Below are 15,644 nucleotides of genomic sequence, written 5' to 3'. Positions count from 1 at the left end.
AAGTCAAAATAAGCGTCGCAGTAAAGTTAAATCTACCAGCAAATATTTAAAGAGGAACAGAAGAAAGAAATGGTAGAAAAATTTAAGAGGAATTCGCATAGGAGCAAAAAACATGGCAGATATTCCTCGAGTGAAGCTTGGAAGTCAAGGTCTTGAGGTTAGTTTTTATGTTGTTGCGTTGATTTGATGTCTTTCATTAATTTGTGTTGTGTGGATCATTTTTGGTTACTCCTTTTGGTGTGTTTAAGGTTTCTAAGCTGGGATATGGGTGTATGGGTCTGACCGGAGTGTACAACGATCCTGTCCCCGAAGAGGTTGGCATATCTTTGATCAAATATGCATTCAGTAAAGGGATCACTTTCTTTGACACATCAGATATTTATGGACCCCATGCCAATGAAGTTTTGGTCGGAAAGGTCAACTACCTTATATTATAATTAACACTTTCAACATGTCTGTTTCGATTTGACAGATAATAATCGACAATGTAATGTAACATGAGATTTTGATTAACTCTCAGGCGCTCAGCGACTTGCCTCGAGATCAGGTTCAGATTGCCACAAAGTTTGGGATCGTCGAAATTGTTTCTGATAATGTGATAGTGAACGGTTCTCCTGAATATGTTCGATCATGTTGCGAGGGTAGCCTTCAACGCCTTGGTGTCAGCTACATTGATCTGTATTATCAGCACCGTGTTGACACCACAGTACCAATCGAGGACACTGTTAGTGTGCCATCAAACACTTTTTGAAATTCTTGATGTGAGGTTGATTTGGTGGCTCGGTGTTTTATATGTTGTTGTGTTTTTTTGAATGACAGATGGGTGAGCTCAAAAAGCTGGTCCAAGAGGGAAAGATAAGATACATAGGATTGTCGGAAGCAAGCCCTGACACTATTAGGAGGGCACATGCTGTTCATCCCATCACTGCTCTGCAAATGGAGTGGTCCCTCTGGAGTCGTGAAATTGAGCAAGAAATTGTCCCACTTTGCAGGTACTTCTCGTAGGTGTGTCCGATGTAAATGTTTTTTGAGACAATTTGATCATTGAAGTGTGTTAAATAAATCGGAAGAAAAACAAGACCCACAAACACAAAACTTTAAGGTTTGACTGTGAATGTTATGACATGTTTCTTACATATGAAAACAAGTTATTTCTTTCATTTGGTGACTAAGAACACTTACAGGGAGCTTGGAATTGGATTAGTACCATACAGTCCCATTGGCCGTGGATTTTTTGGTGGGAAGGCTATTGTGGAAAGTGTGCCTGCAGACAGTTTTCTGGTATGAAGTAAATCCTTTCTGCTGAATTCTTTTGATTTTGAAAGTTTTCCATTTTTGTTGTTGATAACATCTCTTTCAACCTACTAGGCAATTCAACCAAGGTTACAAGGGGAGAACTTTGACAAGAACAAAATCTTATATTCCAGGATAGAGAAGTTGGCTGAGAAGTATGGATGTACACCTTCACAGCTTGCTCTTGCATGGATTCTTCATCAAGGAGATGACTTGGCACCAATCCCAGGTGAGTGAATCAAATTTGCTGTATGAATTAACAATTACTGGTCATGTTCTTTTTTGCTGACAACTATATATCAGTCCTTTTTAACAAAGAGCTGTTTTGTTTGTCAGTAAATTAACACTTCTGGAAACTCTCATGTATTGTAGGAACGACTAAGATAAAAAATCTTGATAGTAATATCAGTTCATGTGAAGTGAAGCTGAGCGAAAATGATTTGAGGGAGATTACAGATGCTGTACCAATATCTGAGGTGGCTGGAGATTGGACTACTGATACATTTGTTAGATGTTCATGGAAGTTTGCTAATACTCCACCAAAAGCATAGCTAGATATGCTAATTAAGCACCTCAGAGCTCACATTTTTATTTTATCAAGTTTCTAGTAGCCTTGCATCCTCTCAATAAAAAGTAATTGTTATTGTTCATTTGGCTCTTCTGTTATGCTGTATCAATGCTTAATTATGACCATGTTATTTATTGAAAAAGTAGAGACTATCATACAAGAAAATCTATAAATTCATTGTCTTATAAAATTTTTTATTTTGAATGCTGTCAATATTTTATCAGATTGTACTCAGATCTTATCAGTGTTATGTGTATTTGTTGAATCTCCTTCCTTGATAAATTCAACATTTTTACACTAATTCAAAGTTCAAACTCGTCAGAACTTTATGAGAATGAAGATTTGGTCCATTGTTGTGCTGTATGTTAGTGAAAGCTTTGTTTGTGAGTTAAAAATTTAACTTGTTACCAAAACTAGTTTTGTTGTTCAGTTCTTAAATATTGTTTTGACATTTAATAAATTTTTACACACATGCATTATTTTACTTTTTAATCTCTCTTTTTCTTTACAAATATAAAATTTAATTTTTTATAATAAGCAAAATAATATTAAAAATGGTTTGTCAATTAATGTAAATAGTGTAAAAAAAAACATTTTCCTTCTTAAATATAATAATTAAACGTGCAAAGACCTTTTTTATTATAAATATTACGTTATAATTAAAATTTATTATAAATAAATATTTTCAAATATATAAATTAGATTTTAGATTTATAATAATCAGTCTTAATTGTGATTTAACATTCTTTTTGAATTAAAACAGACACGGTTTGAAAAAAATTCAAGTATGCGACTAACATAAAAGAAAGATAATTTGAGATTATTGAAATAAGTATTTTTGACTAACTGTAAAGTAGCATGTGTAATAACTATATGTTTAATTACATGACAATACAACGTTTGACTGAGTGTTGGTCTAATTATATAAAGAAATTTTAGGGTTAATATGTGCTTGAATCAATGATAAATGAATATCAATATTGATAACAGTATAAATTAAGGAAATATTTCATGAAAAATTATGTTAATCTCTTCACAAAAAAAGTTAATTTATAATGAACCGTGTTTATTTGAAAAATAATATATGTATAAAGCAATAAAATGTTAGTAGTTATATATTAATAAGAAAAATATATTTTTAACAATTTTTTTACAATTATTTATGTGACAGTTTATAATTAATCTGTTTCAAATATATAAATTAATAAAATAATGACATATAATTTATTGTTAAAAATTTATTAAACAAAATTGTAAAATATCATGTTCTATCATTAAACCTTGTTCAAATATGTGAGAAGAATCAGACAAAAAGTAAACAATAGGCTCAACAAATTTAGAGACTTTTTATTTTGTTGAATTAATGTTTAAAATAATAAAATGAAAATTTAATATCTGTTTTTAATTACAAATATAAAAATTATATTTACAATTTTTGACTATCTAACAACGTTAAACTCTTTGGACGTGTTCACTTAAGGGTGACAGGAGGTATTTGGGGGAGAGTGATTGAGTGGATTTGAGGGTAATTTTTTTTACTGTTTATTTGAGTGAATTTGGAGATAAACGAGAGTGAATTTTAAAATAAAATTTGTGAGAATTGGTGTAGGATTTAGTTTATATGACAGATTAAAAAAATTTGCTTCAAAATCCACTTTCTGTTTACTTCCAAAAGATACTTCTTTAACATAGAAGGGTTGGTTGAAAAGTTGAAGTAAATAAGAAGAGTTAGGTTCACCAACCACATAGCATTAACAGGTGAAGACTAATAGAAGAAAGAAAGAGAGTGAGTTGGATTATCGGTAGAGGAACAAAAAACATGGCAAATATTCCTCGAGTGAAGCTTGGAAGCCAAGGCCTGGAGGTTAGTTTTTGTGTTCTTGAATTTTGATTTGATATGTTTCAGTCAAATAATCGTTTGAGTTGGTGTCTAATTTATCTTGTGTGAATCATTTATGGTTTTAAGGTTTCTAAGTTAGGATTTGGGTGTATGGGTCTAACTGGAGTGTACAATGATCCTGTTCCTGAAGAGGTTGGCATCTCTATAATCAAATACGCATTCAGCAAAGGGATCACTTTCTTTGATACTTCAGATGTTTATGGACCACGAATCAATGAAGTTTTGGTCGGAAAGGTTAATTACCTTAACACTTTTTAACATGTCTGTTTCAATTTAACAGACAACAATCGACAGTGTAATGTAACATGAGATTTTGATTAACTCTCAGGCGCTCAGGGACTTGCCTCGAGATCAGATTCAGATTGCCACAAAGTTTGGGATCGTCAAAATCGTTTCTAATAATGTGATAGTGGACGGTTCTCCTGAATACGTTCGATCCTGTTGCGAGGGTAGCCTCCAACGCCTTGGTGTCAGCTACATTGATCTGTATTATCAGCACCGTGTTGACACCTCAGTACCAATTGAGGACACTGTTAGTGTGCCATCAAACACTTTTTGAAATTCTTGATGTGAGGTTGATTTGGTGGCTCTGTGTTTTATATGTTGTTGGGTTTTTTTTTTAATTACAGATGGGTGAGCTCAAAAAGCTGGTCGAAGAGGGAAAGATAAGGTACATAGGATTGTCGGAAGCAAGCCCTGACACAATTAGGAGGGCACATGCTGTTCATCCCATCACTGCTGTGCAAATGGAGTGGTCCCTTTGGACTCGTGAAATTGAGCAAGATATTGTTCCACTTTGCAGGTATTTCTCCATAGTGTCTCTGATGTAAACTGTTATCTGCTTGATGAATCGACTCATTTCTTTCCTACTTCTCAGTCACAATAGAGTTTGAAAGTTTAGATTGCTTAAAGCTCTACCTTACTGGTTGGTTTGCTCTTAAGAAATCACATATTCAAGTTATCTGTAAGATTTATTTATGAGAAACTTGTGAAAATCATTCACAAAGGTAACTTTTGTAATTGGAGAGTTCAAAGTCATAGAAACCTCATACTAGAACTTCCGTACTTTGTAGTTGGATTATAAGTTTCATCGGTTAGAAGTCTTACATTGATTAGAGATAAGACCATTTTAGAATATAATAGTAGTGGGTGTAAACCTTACTTACAAATCGATTTTGTGAAATCGAATTAGGTTTAAAGTCATATCTTAACTCGATGTAGTCCCATGCCCATGTATGTATTAGTCAGGTGACGCAATTCAAAAGGCGTTTAGTGTAGTTTAGTTCATTGTATCTACAAATTATTGGAAACTAGATCAGAATTAACAGAAAAATGTATAAATGACTCCTAGGACTTTCCAGAAACCTGGACTCTCCCGTGACAAACTGAATTCCCTCTTAAATCACAGGATAAAATCTTTCCCTTAACCCTTTTTCTTATTTATAAGCAGAGCATGCTTTTCCAATTATCTCAGCCTCCTTCTGACTAACTCTGACTGAGGATACCTATGTGGTTTCTATAGTCTAACTGTGATGTGTATTACAAAAGAAGTTTAAGCCTAACTCATTTTTACAAAACTGATTTGTAAAATGAGGATTATCCTCACTTATATAGTGTAAATTAATCTTTATCTCTAGTTGATGTGGTAAAAAACATAGAAAACTTGTTTATTTTGTAGAGATAAATTACTCATCAAATAGCTTTAGTTGCTTTTGATTGCAACCTTTTTCTTAGTGTACTCACGACCAAGTTATTTCTTTCATTTCCTTCATGAATCTTCATTATATGATATTGGTGGCAACACTTACAGGGAGCTTGGAATTGGAATAGTGCCATATAGTCCCCTTGGCCGTGGATTTTTTGGTGGCAAGGCTGTCACGGAAAGTATACCTGCAAACAGTTTTCTGGTATGGCCTTAATTCTTGTAATTCTGGTGACAGTTGGACTTTTTCATTGTTCACCAACATTTCTTTCCGCAGGCATTCCAACCAAGGTTACAAGGGGAGAACTTTGACAAAAACAAAATCATATATTCTAGGATAGAAAAGTTGGCAGAGAAGCACGGATGTACATCTTCACAACTTGCTCTCGCATGGATTCTTGGTCAAGGAGATGATGTAGTACCCATCCCCGGTGAGTATTTTTTCTACATGGATCAAGTTTGTCAATAGTTGTGGCCAGCATTATATTTGTTGGGAATACAAATGTGAATCTAAGTTTCATATTGGATAAAAATAAGACAGTAGAACTGTATATAAAAGAGTTATGTTGGAATTAATAGTTCAAGATTTAGGAGGAGTGTTAAGAAAAATGTTAGTGGGTAGTTACTTCTCTTCCACATTTCAAATGACATAAAACTACCGAAATTCTTAAGCCAGAAATCAACTGCTCTCATCTTCTATTTTGCTTCTCGTAATTGTTGTCTTTCATTCTTCCCACATAGGATTTGTTCCCATCATTTCATCTATAGCGTTGGTTCGAAATAGGATTTGTTTTTACATTAAATCATGAATCATAGGTTTTTCTTTGGTCACGTCTGAACTGTTACAACGTTGTTACATTTAAAATATGAATTATCTTTTCCTGCGAATTAACGTTTCTAGAACTTGTCATGTGTTGTATAGGAACAACCAAGATAAAAAATCTTGATAGTAATATTGGTTCATTTGAAGTGAAGCTGAGCAAAGATGATATAGACGAGATAACAGATGCTGTACCAATATCTGAGGTAGCAGGGAATCGCACTACTGATGCATTTTTTAGATGTTCATGGAAGTTTGCTGATACCCCACCAAAACCATAACTACTTCCTGCTGCTCTCCTTGTTGCCTCCCAATGGCAAAACCATGTTGTCTTCTTAATCATGCTCATGTTATTTAATCATCAGACTGTGTCACATGTATTGCGGTTAATCGTTACATCTGAGGTGACCTCTGTTTTTGAGTTTAAATTTTTTATTATGATTTTGTCTTTAAAAACACCTAAAAGGATTGGAAGATAAAAAACAAAATATATTTAAATTGTCATGGGATTGAGAGAGAAAAATTAAATATATTTTAATTCTTATTCGTTTCAACTTTTAAATAATTATTAAAATACTTTTCCAATAAAGGAAAAGGAGTGCCTGTGTCACCATTTTTATCTATTTTTTGGCATCTGGTTACTCATTTCTCTTTCACAGGTAAACTATCTTAAAATAAAAAAGCAAATGCTAGCAAGTCATTTTGAGGTAATATTTAAATAAACTACAGTACTTTTTTTTATCAAAAAACATATTATTATATCTACAGTGAGTTATTTTTATACCTTATCATATATTTTTGTTCTTGATTTTAATAGATAGCTCTTAAATTAAGACTTTTAATTAATATCCTCGTTTATATATTCTTAAAAGCTCTTATTATGATTTCACTTTATATATGATAATAATAGATAAGATATCTTGATAATGGTAAAATAATTAATAATATGCAAGCTAAAATCTTGAAAGGTATAAAATAATTTTTTTTTCTTTAGTAAGTTAGAATAATAATATTGGATAAAGAATCTTGTATGGTAATTAGATATTTGTATTGTATTTTGTCCATCAAATTTAAATGCCAAATAGGCATCTAGGGTTGAACTTTTTGTATGCAATTTAGGCAACCTTGAACCATATATATTTTATTCTTACTTTTACTTGCTTCACTTTCACAATTTCTTCGGTAGTTCCAAAATCTTCCAAATGATATTTTAATTTTCAAGAAAGTGATTTCTTTCAAAAATTTAGTGTTTAACTTAAAATTTTAAAATATTAAATTTATAATTTTGTTATATGATATTTAATTTTATCATTTTTATTCAATATAAAACTTAAAATTCCAAATAAATTAATTTAAAAAATATTCTAGATAGAAAAACATTTTAATATAAGAAATATGTTTGAGAAAAAGATTTTCATTTCATATTATTTCTTTTTTTTTTGTAATGTTCTTCCTCTCTTCTACTTCATCTTTATTTTATATATTAACAATTTTTCTTAACAATTTTTTAATAATAAATTACATATTATTATTTTATTGATTGATTTGTTTAAAGTGAATCAATCACATATTATTCTAAAAAAATTATTAAGAAAACGTTTTCCTTAATTAAAAACAATGATGAAAGCTACATGACAGCATTGCTGCGGTACAATAATAAAGGGTGATTTAATATTTTTCCACGAGTGTGGGGTGCACTACCCTCTCATTCTTCATTAAAATTCCTGTCTTTTCCTTATTTTGACAATCTTCTTTTCATTTTAGAACGCAAATGTTCGAAACAAACACAGAAGTAATCGAAACGGAGAAGGTGCTGAGAACGTGAGTCTAATTTGGTAAAAGTAAAAAAAAATAATTAAAGATTTATTAATTTATTTTCTTAAAATTAAAAAGTGATATGAATCCCCAAATCACTACATAAGCCTATCTGTTAAAAAAAGAATAAATAAACAAAAGTGACGAAAAGAATTTACTGAAGCAGGGTACACTGCGAGCTAGACTCATCAGAAGTTGAAGGTACACAAATAGTATTATCTCACTTTCGACAACAGATTTGAGCTGGTTCTATACTATACCAGGTTCGTCAAAAGCCTTTTGGTTCTTCCAAATTAAGGACTTGTGATGTGAGCATCCTGCAACAACCTTTATACCTGTCTGCTCCCACAAGTAAAGGTGCCAGCTTTACATTCAGAAAAGGAAACAGAGAAAAAGAAGACAGAGACAAGAAACCAGAAAAAAAAAAGGTAACTTTTCAACTCAAAGTGTAAAATCAATCATCCATTCCACAACCAGCAAGAACCATCACTGCCTCCAACTCCATTATAGCTTCATCTTTCTTCAGTTCAGCCACCTCTTCCTCCGCCAGCATCACCGTCACCGATCTTGAAACCCCTCCTTCCGCGCTCGGCATCACCATGATCAAACCTTCGCTCTCCACATTCCCCACCCGACACGAAACATGAACTGGTTTCTCGTTATTTACAAACCCTGCACCGTATAACAACGACTCCTGATCTTCCTCCTCCATCAACTGCTCCATGCAGACACAAGTTAACTCACTCCCATACACGCGTTTCCCTTCATTGCTAGCCCCTATTTCTTCCTCTGAAAGCTTTTCCATCTGCCAATGCACTGCTCTAACTATGACTCCCAGTTCCACGTCTTTCACTTTCTGCGAGAGCGTTGAAAAGTTCAAGGCGTTTCCCAAGTACCCAATTGGGAGGGGTGGTTTCAGGAGACTCCTGAAGTCGCTGCAGATGCACAGAGAGTGAGTTTGGTCCTGAGTTTTTGGAGGTCTGACACTGGCGATACGAGTCCAAAACAGAGCCGCCAGAAAGTCGAATGGGGTGGCGTTGGGGCACGAGTCACGGACTTTGGAGAGGCACTGTTTGATGGTTGAACTTGAAAACTTGAAGGTGGCTGTAGCAAAGTTTGTTGCAGAGGTTGTTTTTGTGGATGACGATGATGACGATAATGCATGGCCGCGAGTAGAAAGTGGAGCGATCAAAGGAGGGTGAGTGATGGGAAAATGCCTGTGAAATTCCGTCCATGATTTAAAGAATGATGCAATGAATGTTAGATCTGCCATCATGTGACTGCAACTTACTCCTATTGCAACACCTCCTTCTTGGAAGCTGTTTATCTGCAACACACCCAATAATAGAATCTGTTGTTATATCGCATCCATATCAACACAATAATGGTCTAAATCTCCTATGCTTGCAAGTAAACATCGTAAATCTATGTTAATTTTTTCTATATAAACATAATCAACCAATCAAAAATCAAGTTAACTTTTAAGCAGTAGTTATCATAAAAATCAACAAATACATTGCATGTCATAATTTGTGCCTTAATAACACAGCACAGAAACCATTTAGTCAGAGTTTCTGTTACATCATTCATCAAAACATCTTAACCAACAAAATTTGTCTTTTCTTGTCTTGTCTCTCTCTATTCAAAAATTGGTGATGACCCATTTTCGAATAGTTTTTGTTCGGCTAATTTTTCAGATACATCATGTGAATGCAGATTCCATGATTGACGGGCTAGACCCTTTACTGTCAGAACAGCAGAATGTATAAACAGCAAATAAAATCTAAAAACATTAACAGAATTATTATCTGTGCACGGATTGAGACGATGAAACCAAACCACACACAACCTGAACAAAAGCTTCACCAATTGTGAATAACACTACCTGAATTCGAAAGGGTGACCAAGTGGAGGGATCCTCAGGCATATCATCCCAAGCAACCAGAAGCTTTTCCTCAGAGTGAGAAGCAGATTGGAGCCATTCATGAAGGGTGGCATCCACGGTGGCCTTTATGGTCCTAACGCCCGCATCATTGCACCTCACTTCCCACTCACCATTCTCCCCTCGAACCAACCGACCCGTCAAAACAGGGTACTGAGTCAGAACCTCCGACAAGGATTCCCTCAAAGGGTCCAAATCAAAGGACTTAAACCAGTTATCGTCGTTCTTGTAGTAGAATATAACGTGCAGAGTGTGGCAGCCCATGCGACGGTCCAGCGCTGATAGTGTGTGAACCTTACCAGAACTAACCGGTCTGCTCGACACAACCGTTAGTTTTGAGTTCAGGGTTACCCTCAACTTCGACATGCTTATGTTTCTGCTTGGATTTGCCTTTCCCCACACCACAATGTGCGGTTATATATCAGATGAAAGAGACAGAAAAACAACAACAACACCCAATATTGGTTAAGTACTTCTTCTGTGAAAATTGTTTATATTAGCACATTGTTATATACATCTATGTTTTATAATTGGTAATAATGAAGAGTGATAAGTTTCGTGGACAGTTGAGAATTAAATATAGGGAGGTGACGGTTGGTAGTTTTATTTATGTGAAGGATCTCTCATAGCTGTTTCTCAAATCTTCTTAGCCAGAATTTTATATCGTATTCTTCTCTTTTTTTGTTCACAAACTAAGAGGGGTATTAGCTTATTTTCCTCAATTGTTACGTTGTTTTGAAAATACAAAATACACATGTCGTACTATCGTAATTAAGTTTTGGTAATTGCTTTTCAAAAAATATTAAGGAAGATAAGAAATTCAAAACACAGTTTTTCATGCACTAAATAGAGATTTTTATTTGAGTTATCACTTTCATATATATGCCAAGCACTGCTGTTTGAACTTAATTGTCATTCGAGACAACTTTTCAGTTTAAATTAGATCACACAGCTAGAGCTAGGAGTTTTCAAAATAATTAATTATACTAATTTTAATATAGAATTTTATGGATTTTTTATATGATATTTAATTTTTGTAATTAATATGAACTTTCCATTGACTGATGAAATTAATATTAAAAATATTAGAAGTTTTATATCAACTAAAAATAAAGTGAGTTTTTATTTTATTGTAAATGAATATAAATTTTATTTTACTGACGAGTTTAATAAAATAAGTTAGGTTTAAAATCTATTATTAAAATATAGAGTTATCCAAAACTTATTTGAATAAAATATTTTATTTATTAAACTTACTATATTATTTATTGTCAATCATTTATTAATATCTAATTTTGCATTCAATATATAAATATTTCAAAACATAAAAATATGTGTTAAAGATTTGACTATAAATAAAACATTATTTTATATATTATATGTTTGAGATTGAATTTGGCTAATTTTAATTTTTTAATATCTATCATTTGCAATTATCCATAAGGTTATTTAGCTGACACTTTATTCATAATAATATTTGGATAATAAGTAATTAAGAAAGTAGTCCTGAACTAGTTGGAGTTAACATATCTACCAATATATAGTTAAAATTGTGTAATATTGTATTTATAACTGTTATCATTTGAAACTTAATACCAGTTGGATAGCAAGTTGTAGCTTCAACCAATTACGTAAATGTTGTTATCAATATTAATTAATATCAATTAAGTAGTTAGGCTGTCAAAATCCTGCATCACCTATGACCCAACCCGTTAATGCATGTTGGGTGGAGAAGTTTTGATTAAATTAGATGAAAATAAATTTAAACTTATCCGTATTTGGATGGGCAAAAAATACACAAGAATAAAAATATATATAGTGATCCTTACATCTTTTAAAAATTATTTTTCCCATCTTTCCCCAGATAATCTGCATTAATTTTAAAATATATACAGTTTTAAGGCTGCAAAGAGATCAAATTTTAATTTTTCATTGTTATAATTTTATTCATTTGCTTACACAGAAAAATTAAACAAATTTATTGTTTATTGTACCGTACGGTATCTTGGGGTACCGTACAATTTCTTACAAAGTGCCAAAATATCAGGCTATTTCAGCTTGGTCGATTGTATGAGCCAACCAACCAACAGTCGTACGGTACTTAGGATATCTTGACCGACCAACCAACTATCAGGCCAACCAGCTTGGCCGAGCACATGGTTTGGTTATTAACAATAATAGCTTATTAAAACCTCTAATGGAGATTAAAGTATGATCGGGCCATCATCAGGCTCACGAAAGGTAAAAGCCCATTATAGCTAGTATAAATAAATGTCTCAAGTATGACTTCAGAGGACGTTCTAGATTATGTCCACCACATGCATCCCTTATAGTGATGACCGTTCAGACACTTTTACTAACTTAGCGTCGGAGTGCCTTTGGCAGGTACTCATCCACCCAACTTGGAGAACGAGAAGGGAGAAAGAACAATTTGGAATACGAGGAAAAAGCAGGTAACCATTCGGTCTCAACGTCCATTCCTCACTAGCTCGTCCGGTCTCTACCAGTCAAGTCTTCACAAGTCGCGCCATCTCCATTAATTCGGAGTCTTCACATGTCGTTCGATCTTCGACACAACCTTACACTCGAAACACTTACCTTTCTTACAAACATTTTACCTAGTTATACAACACCGACACAACTTCAATCCACAAGAAAATATACGAATAGAAAATGGTGTTGGAATTTTATGGCATCTAAACTTGACAAAGTCGCCCATTTATACAGATATTCTTCTTTAAGAAAAAAAATCTTTACTTTTCAAATTCATAGAAACGTAACTTTTATTATTAGAATATGACCATTTTAAGGTGGAAGTATTGTAAGTATGAGTATTCAAATCAAATTCTCTTTTGGTGTGAACCGTGAGTATTTAAAAAATATATACATTCTCAAAGGATGTATAAATAGTAACTTTTCATAAAATGAGTAAAAAATTATATGAACCTACTTATATAAAGTCATGAGTTTCGTTTTACTTTTTGTTGGAGATTTAAAAGTACATTTCAATCTGGCTTACCACATATATATTTTTAGTGCAGTTAGGTTATGTTATAAAAAAATTATTTATTTTAAATTATGATTTAAATTAAATTTAACTCACTTAACCCAAATTGAAATAGGTTTAAGTTTACCTAACGTGGATTGATCCGTAACATTTTCTATTGGTAAAATAAATTAACATTTAGATTGTAGAGTTATAAAAATATGAGTAGTTAGTCCACTTTAATTGTATTGTAATAAATATAAAATAAACTGAAAGAGCAAAATATCATTAGTTGAGCTAATCCAATAAATGGGTCAAGTCATATTGTACAAATTCTTACTCATGAAGAAGTAAGTTAAATTAAATTAACTAATTTTTAACTCATTGCATGGTGAGTAAAGTCATGTTAATTTTGACACTTTTTAAATTTTATGTATCTTTAGCTTAAATTTGGTCAAAATATCTTTTTTTTTTTTATAGATGCTTGATGTGACTAATATTTTATAAATGCATTTTAATTTTTGTTAAATCTTCTATAAAACTAACACAGATAAACTAGGAATAAAACACGTGTTATAAAAATATTAAATAGACTCATGAAAAAGTTAAACAAGTCTCTAATTTTATTAGGAGAGTTTAAATATGTTATTAGTTTATAAACGTATTCGTAAATTTGAAATTTGTCTATAATTAAATTTTGACACATTTTGATCTAAATTTGAAAACTAAATTAATATAGTTATTTTAACTCAATAATATCAATTTTTTATGTATTAAATCATGATTTAGACTATTATTTAAACTAGAGCGTGTAGTGTAAACAATTCAAACGTCAGCTAAAAATATCTTTTAACTCGTCAAAAAATTTCATACAATTTGATTAGAATTGGTATATCTATTTTTTGTAAGTTTGAAAATCAAACTATATAAAATTTAAAACCTACAAAAATATTTAATATTTAACCTTGTAAGAAATTATACTTGCTTTAGGTACGCGGTTATATTTTCTGTCTTAGTTATAAAGTTTTTTCAAATCCTTATTACATCTCTGGGATATACGGGAGGTATTTCAACCCCAAGTTAGTATTATTATAACCAATCGATAATACAATAAAATTTAAAATTATTAACAAATATAATTACTTATTTTCTTATCTAACATTTTATTTATAGGTTTCGATACGAACTTCTAATAAGTAGATATTTAATTATGGTCGTAATAAATATATAAATATATTTTACATGTAAATATGATTCTTTGTGATAATAGGTCACATGTTTAAATATTTATGACTATTCAGTCATTTATAGAATTTGATCCAAGAATAGTTTGATTGAAACTCTAGTTCAATCAATAAGTGATCAGAAAAACATACAATACTAAACTAATAATTATAAGTGAATTTAATCAATTTTAAGATAAAAATAATATACTGCAATTTTAATACATAATTTATATACAAAACTATTAGAAGCCCATTTTCTACTCATTATAAAAACAATGTAATTTTCTCTTATTGAACCTTAATTACCAATCACCAACTCATCGTTTTGTTTCACGAAAAAAAAATGGTAGATTTGACAATAAAGTGAGGAATGGAGACTACCTTAATCCTTTATAAACCCTGTTACTTATTTCAGCTCACATATAAAATAATATTTTATATCATATAGGAAATTCAATTTAAACCCCTTTAAATTTTCAACGAAAAAGTACGTTAATAACTTCAATTTCAATTGATAAAGAAAAGTATGTGTATAGAGTAGTTTACATATAAACTAGTGGAAACACATCTACAGTACTAGCATATGTGTGTCCACGTTTACCTTTTGATTATAAAAAAAAAATTCATTATTATAATTATTATTAAAATGAAAGTGTTATTAAATTTATAAAAAACTATATTTCTAAAAAGTAACTTAAAATACATACAAAAATAAAAAATTAAGATAATTAATAAAATTATTTTATATTAATAAAAATAAAATCAATTTTTATACACAATAAAAGTAAACAGTTATAAAAAAAATCATTTTTTGTATCTAGTTATTGAAGACTGTCTATTTTGATAAAGTCTTAATTTGATTCACAAACCCAAATTCAATTAAGGAGCTAAAAAAATACATTTAGATAAATTTTCCAAATATGTATTTTTTAAAGAATAATAATATATTGAAAATTCAATAAATTAATGTAACGCGTATTATTTTACTTTTTTCACAATTACAAAAAATTATTTTTTAATAATCACATTACTCTTAAAACAGGCTGTAAAGTAATTATATAAGTATGAAAAACATCATTTTATTTTATTTAATTAATTTATCATTTTCATAGAGAACCAAATTAAGGGATCATAAGACACTAACCCTTTATCTGCATGCATCAAACCACAGTAATTTATGTCAATCACTATGATCTTTTTTCTTATTTTTCTTCTTTATACATTCACACCAAAAAGTTTAATTACAATTCAATTTTATGAAATTATAATATTTTGGCTGAGATAAATTATTTCAATTCGACCTAAATAGAAAATTTATCTTAACAGTGATATTTTTCTTGTTCACGTTAGTTAATGATATTAATAATATTACATTGCAACATTGTGCGTGTT

General features: G+C 31.1%; 3 protein-coding genes across 3 annotated transcripts; 2 read left to right on the top strand and 1 right to left on the bottom strand.

Moving 5' to 3' along the window:
* On the top strand, positions 1–2,069 carry LOC106775473 (probable aldo-keto reductase 1). Its single transcript, XM_014662597.2, has 7 exons — positions 1–157; positions 249–416; positions 521–724; positions 820–992; positions 1,185–1,281; positions 1,369–1,522; positions 1,666–2,069. The coding sequence occupies exons 1-7, from the start codon at positions 113–115 to the stop codon at positions 1,842–1,844; spliced, it is 1,020 nt and encodes a 339-aa protein (XP_014518083.1). The 5' UTR covers positions 1–112; the 3' UTR covers positions 1,845–2,069.
* A 1,520-nt stretch (positions 2,070–3,589) lies between these two features.
* On the top strand, positions 3,590–6,781 carry LOC106774395 (probable aldo-keto reductase 1). The gene is made up of 7 exons (XM_014661374.2): positions 3,590–3,725; positions 3,828–3,995; positions 4,090–4,293; positions 4,391–4,563; positions 5,572–5,668; positions 5,741–5,894; positions 6,386–6,781. The coding sequence occupies exons 1-7, from the start codon at positions 3,681–3,683 to the stop codon at positions 6,562–6,564; spliced, it is 1,020 nt and encodes a 339-aa protein (XP_014516860.1). The 5' UTR covers positions 3,590–3,680; the 3' UTR covers positions 6,565–6,781.
* A 1,400-nt stretch (positions 6,782–8,181) lies between these two features.
* Positions 8,182–10,451, bottom strand: LOC106774840 (hydroxycinnamoyltransferase 1; the record flags this gene model as incomplete). The annotated part of the gene is made up of 2 exons (XM_014661870.1): positions 8,182–9,425; positions 9,984–10,451. Coding segments are annotated over 2 exons (1,341 nt in total), but the record flags the coding sequence as incomplete, so codon positions are not given.
* Between the last annotated feature and the right edge of the window lie 5,193 nt (positions 10,452–15,644).

The sequence above is a fragment of the Vigna radiata genome, chromosome 10 (assembly GCF_000741045.1).
Source record: "Vigna radiata var. radiata cultivar VC1973A chromosome 10, Vradiata_ver6, whole genome shotgun sequence".
NCBI lineage: Eukaryota > Viridiplantae > Streptophyta > Magnoliopsida > Fabales > Fabaceae > Vigna > Vigna radiata.
This window is presented reverse-complemented; position numbering and strand designations above follow the sequence as displayed.

Excerpts from the sequence above, each read along its gene's own strand:
- LOC106774395 (XM_014661374.2), top strand. The coding sequence starts at position 3,681 with ATGGCAAATATTCCTCGAGTGAAGCTTGGAAGCCAAGGCCTGGAG. Across the intron at positions 3,996-4,089 it reads ATGAAGTTTTGGTCGGAAAG|GCGCTCAGGGACTTGCCTCG; the intron begins GTTAATTACCTT and ends ATTAACTCTCAG. Across the intron at positions 4,294-4,390 it reads CAGTACCAATTGAGGACACT|ATGGGTGAGCTCAAAAAGCT; the intron begins GTTAGTGTGCCA and ends TTTTAATTACAG.
- LOC106775473 (XM_014662597.2), top strand. The coding sequence starts at position 113 with ATGGCAGATATTCCTCGAGTGAAGCTTGGAAGTCAAGGTCTTGAG. Across the intron at positions 158-248 it reads TTGGAAGTCAAGGTCTTGAG|GTTTCTAAGCTGGGATATGG; the intron begins GTTAGTTTTTAT and ends GGTGTGTTTAAG. Across the intron at positions 993-1,184 it reads GAAATTGTCCCACTTTGCAG|GGAGCTTGGAATTGGATTAG; the intron begins GTACTTCTCGTA and ends GAACACTTACAG.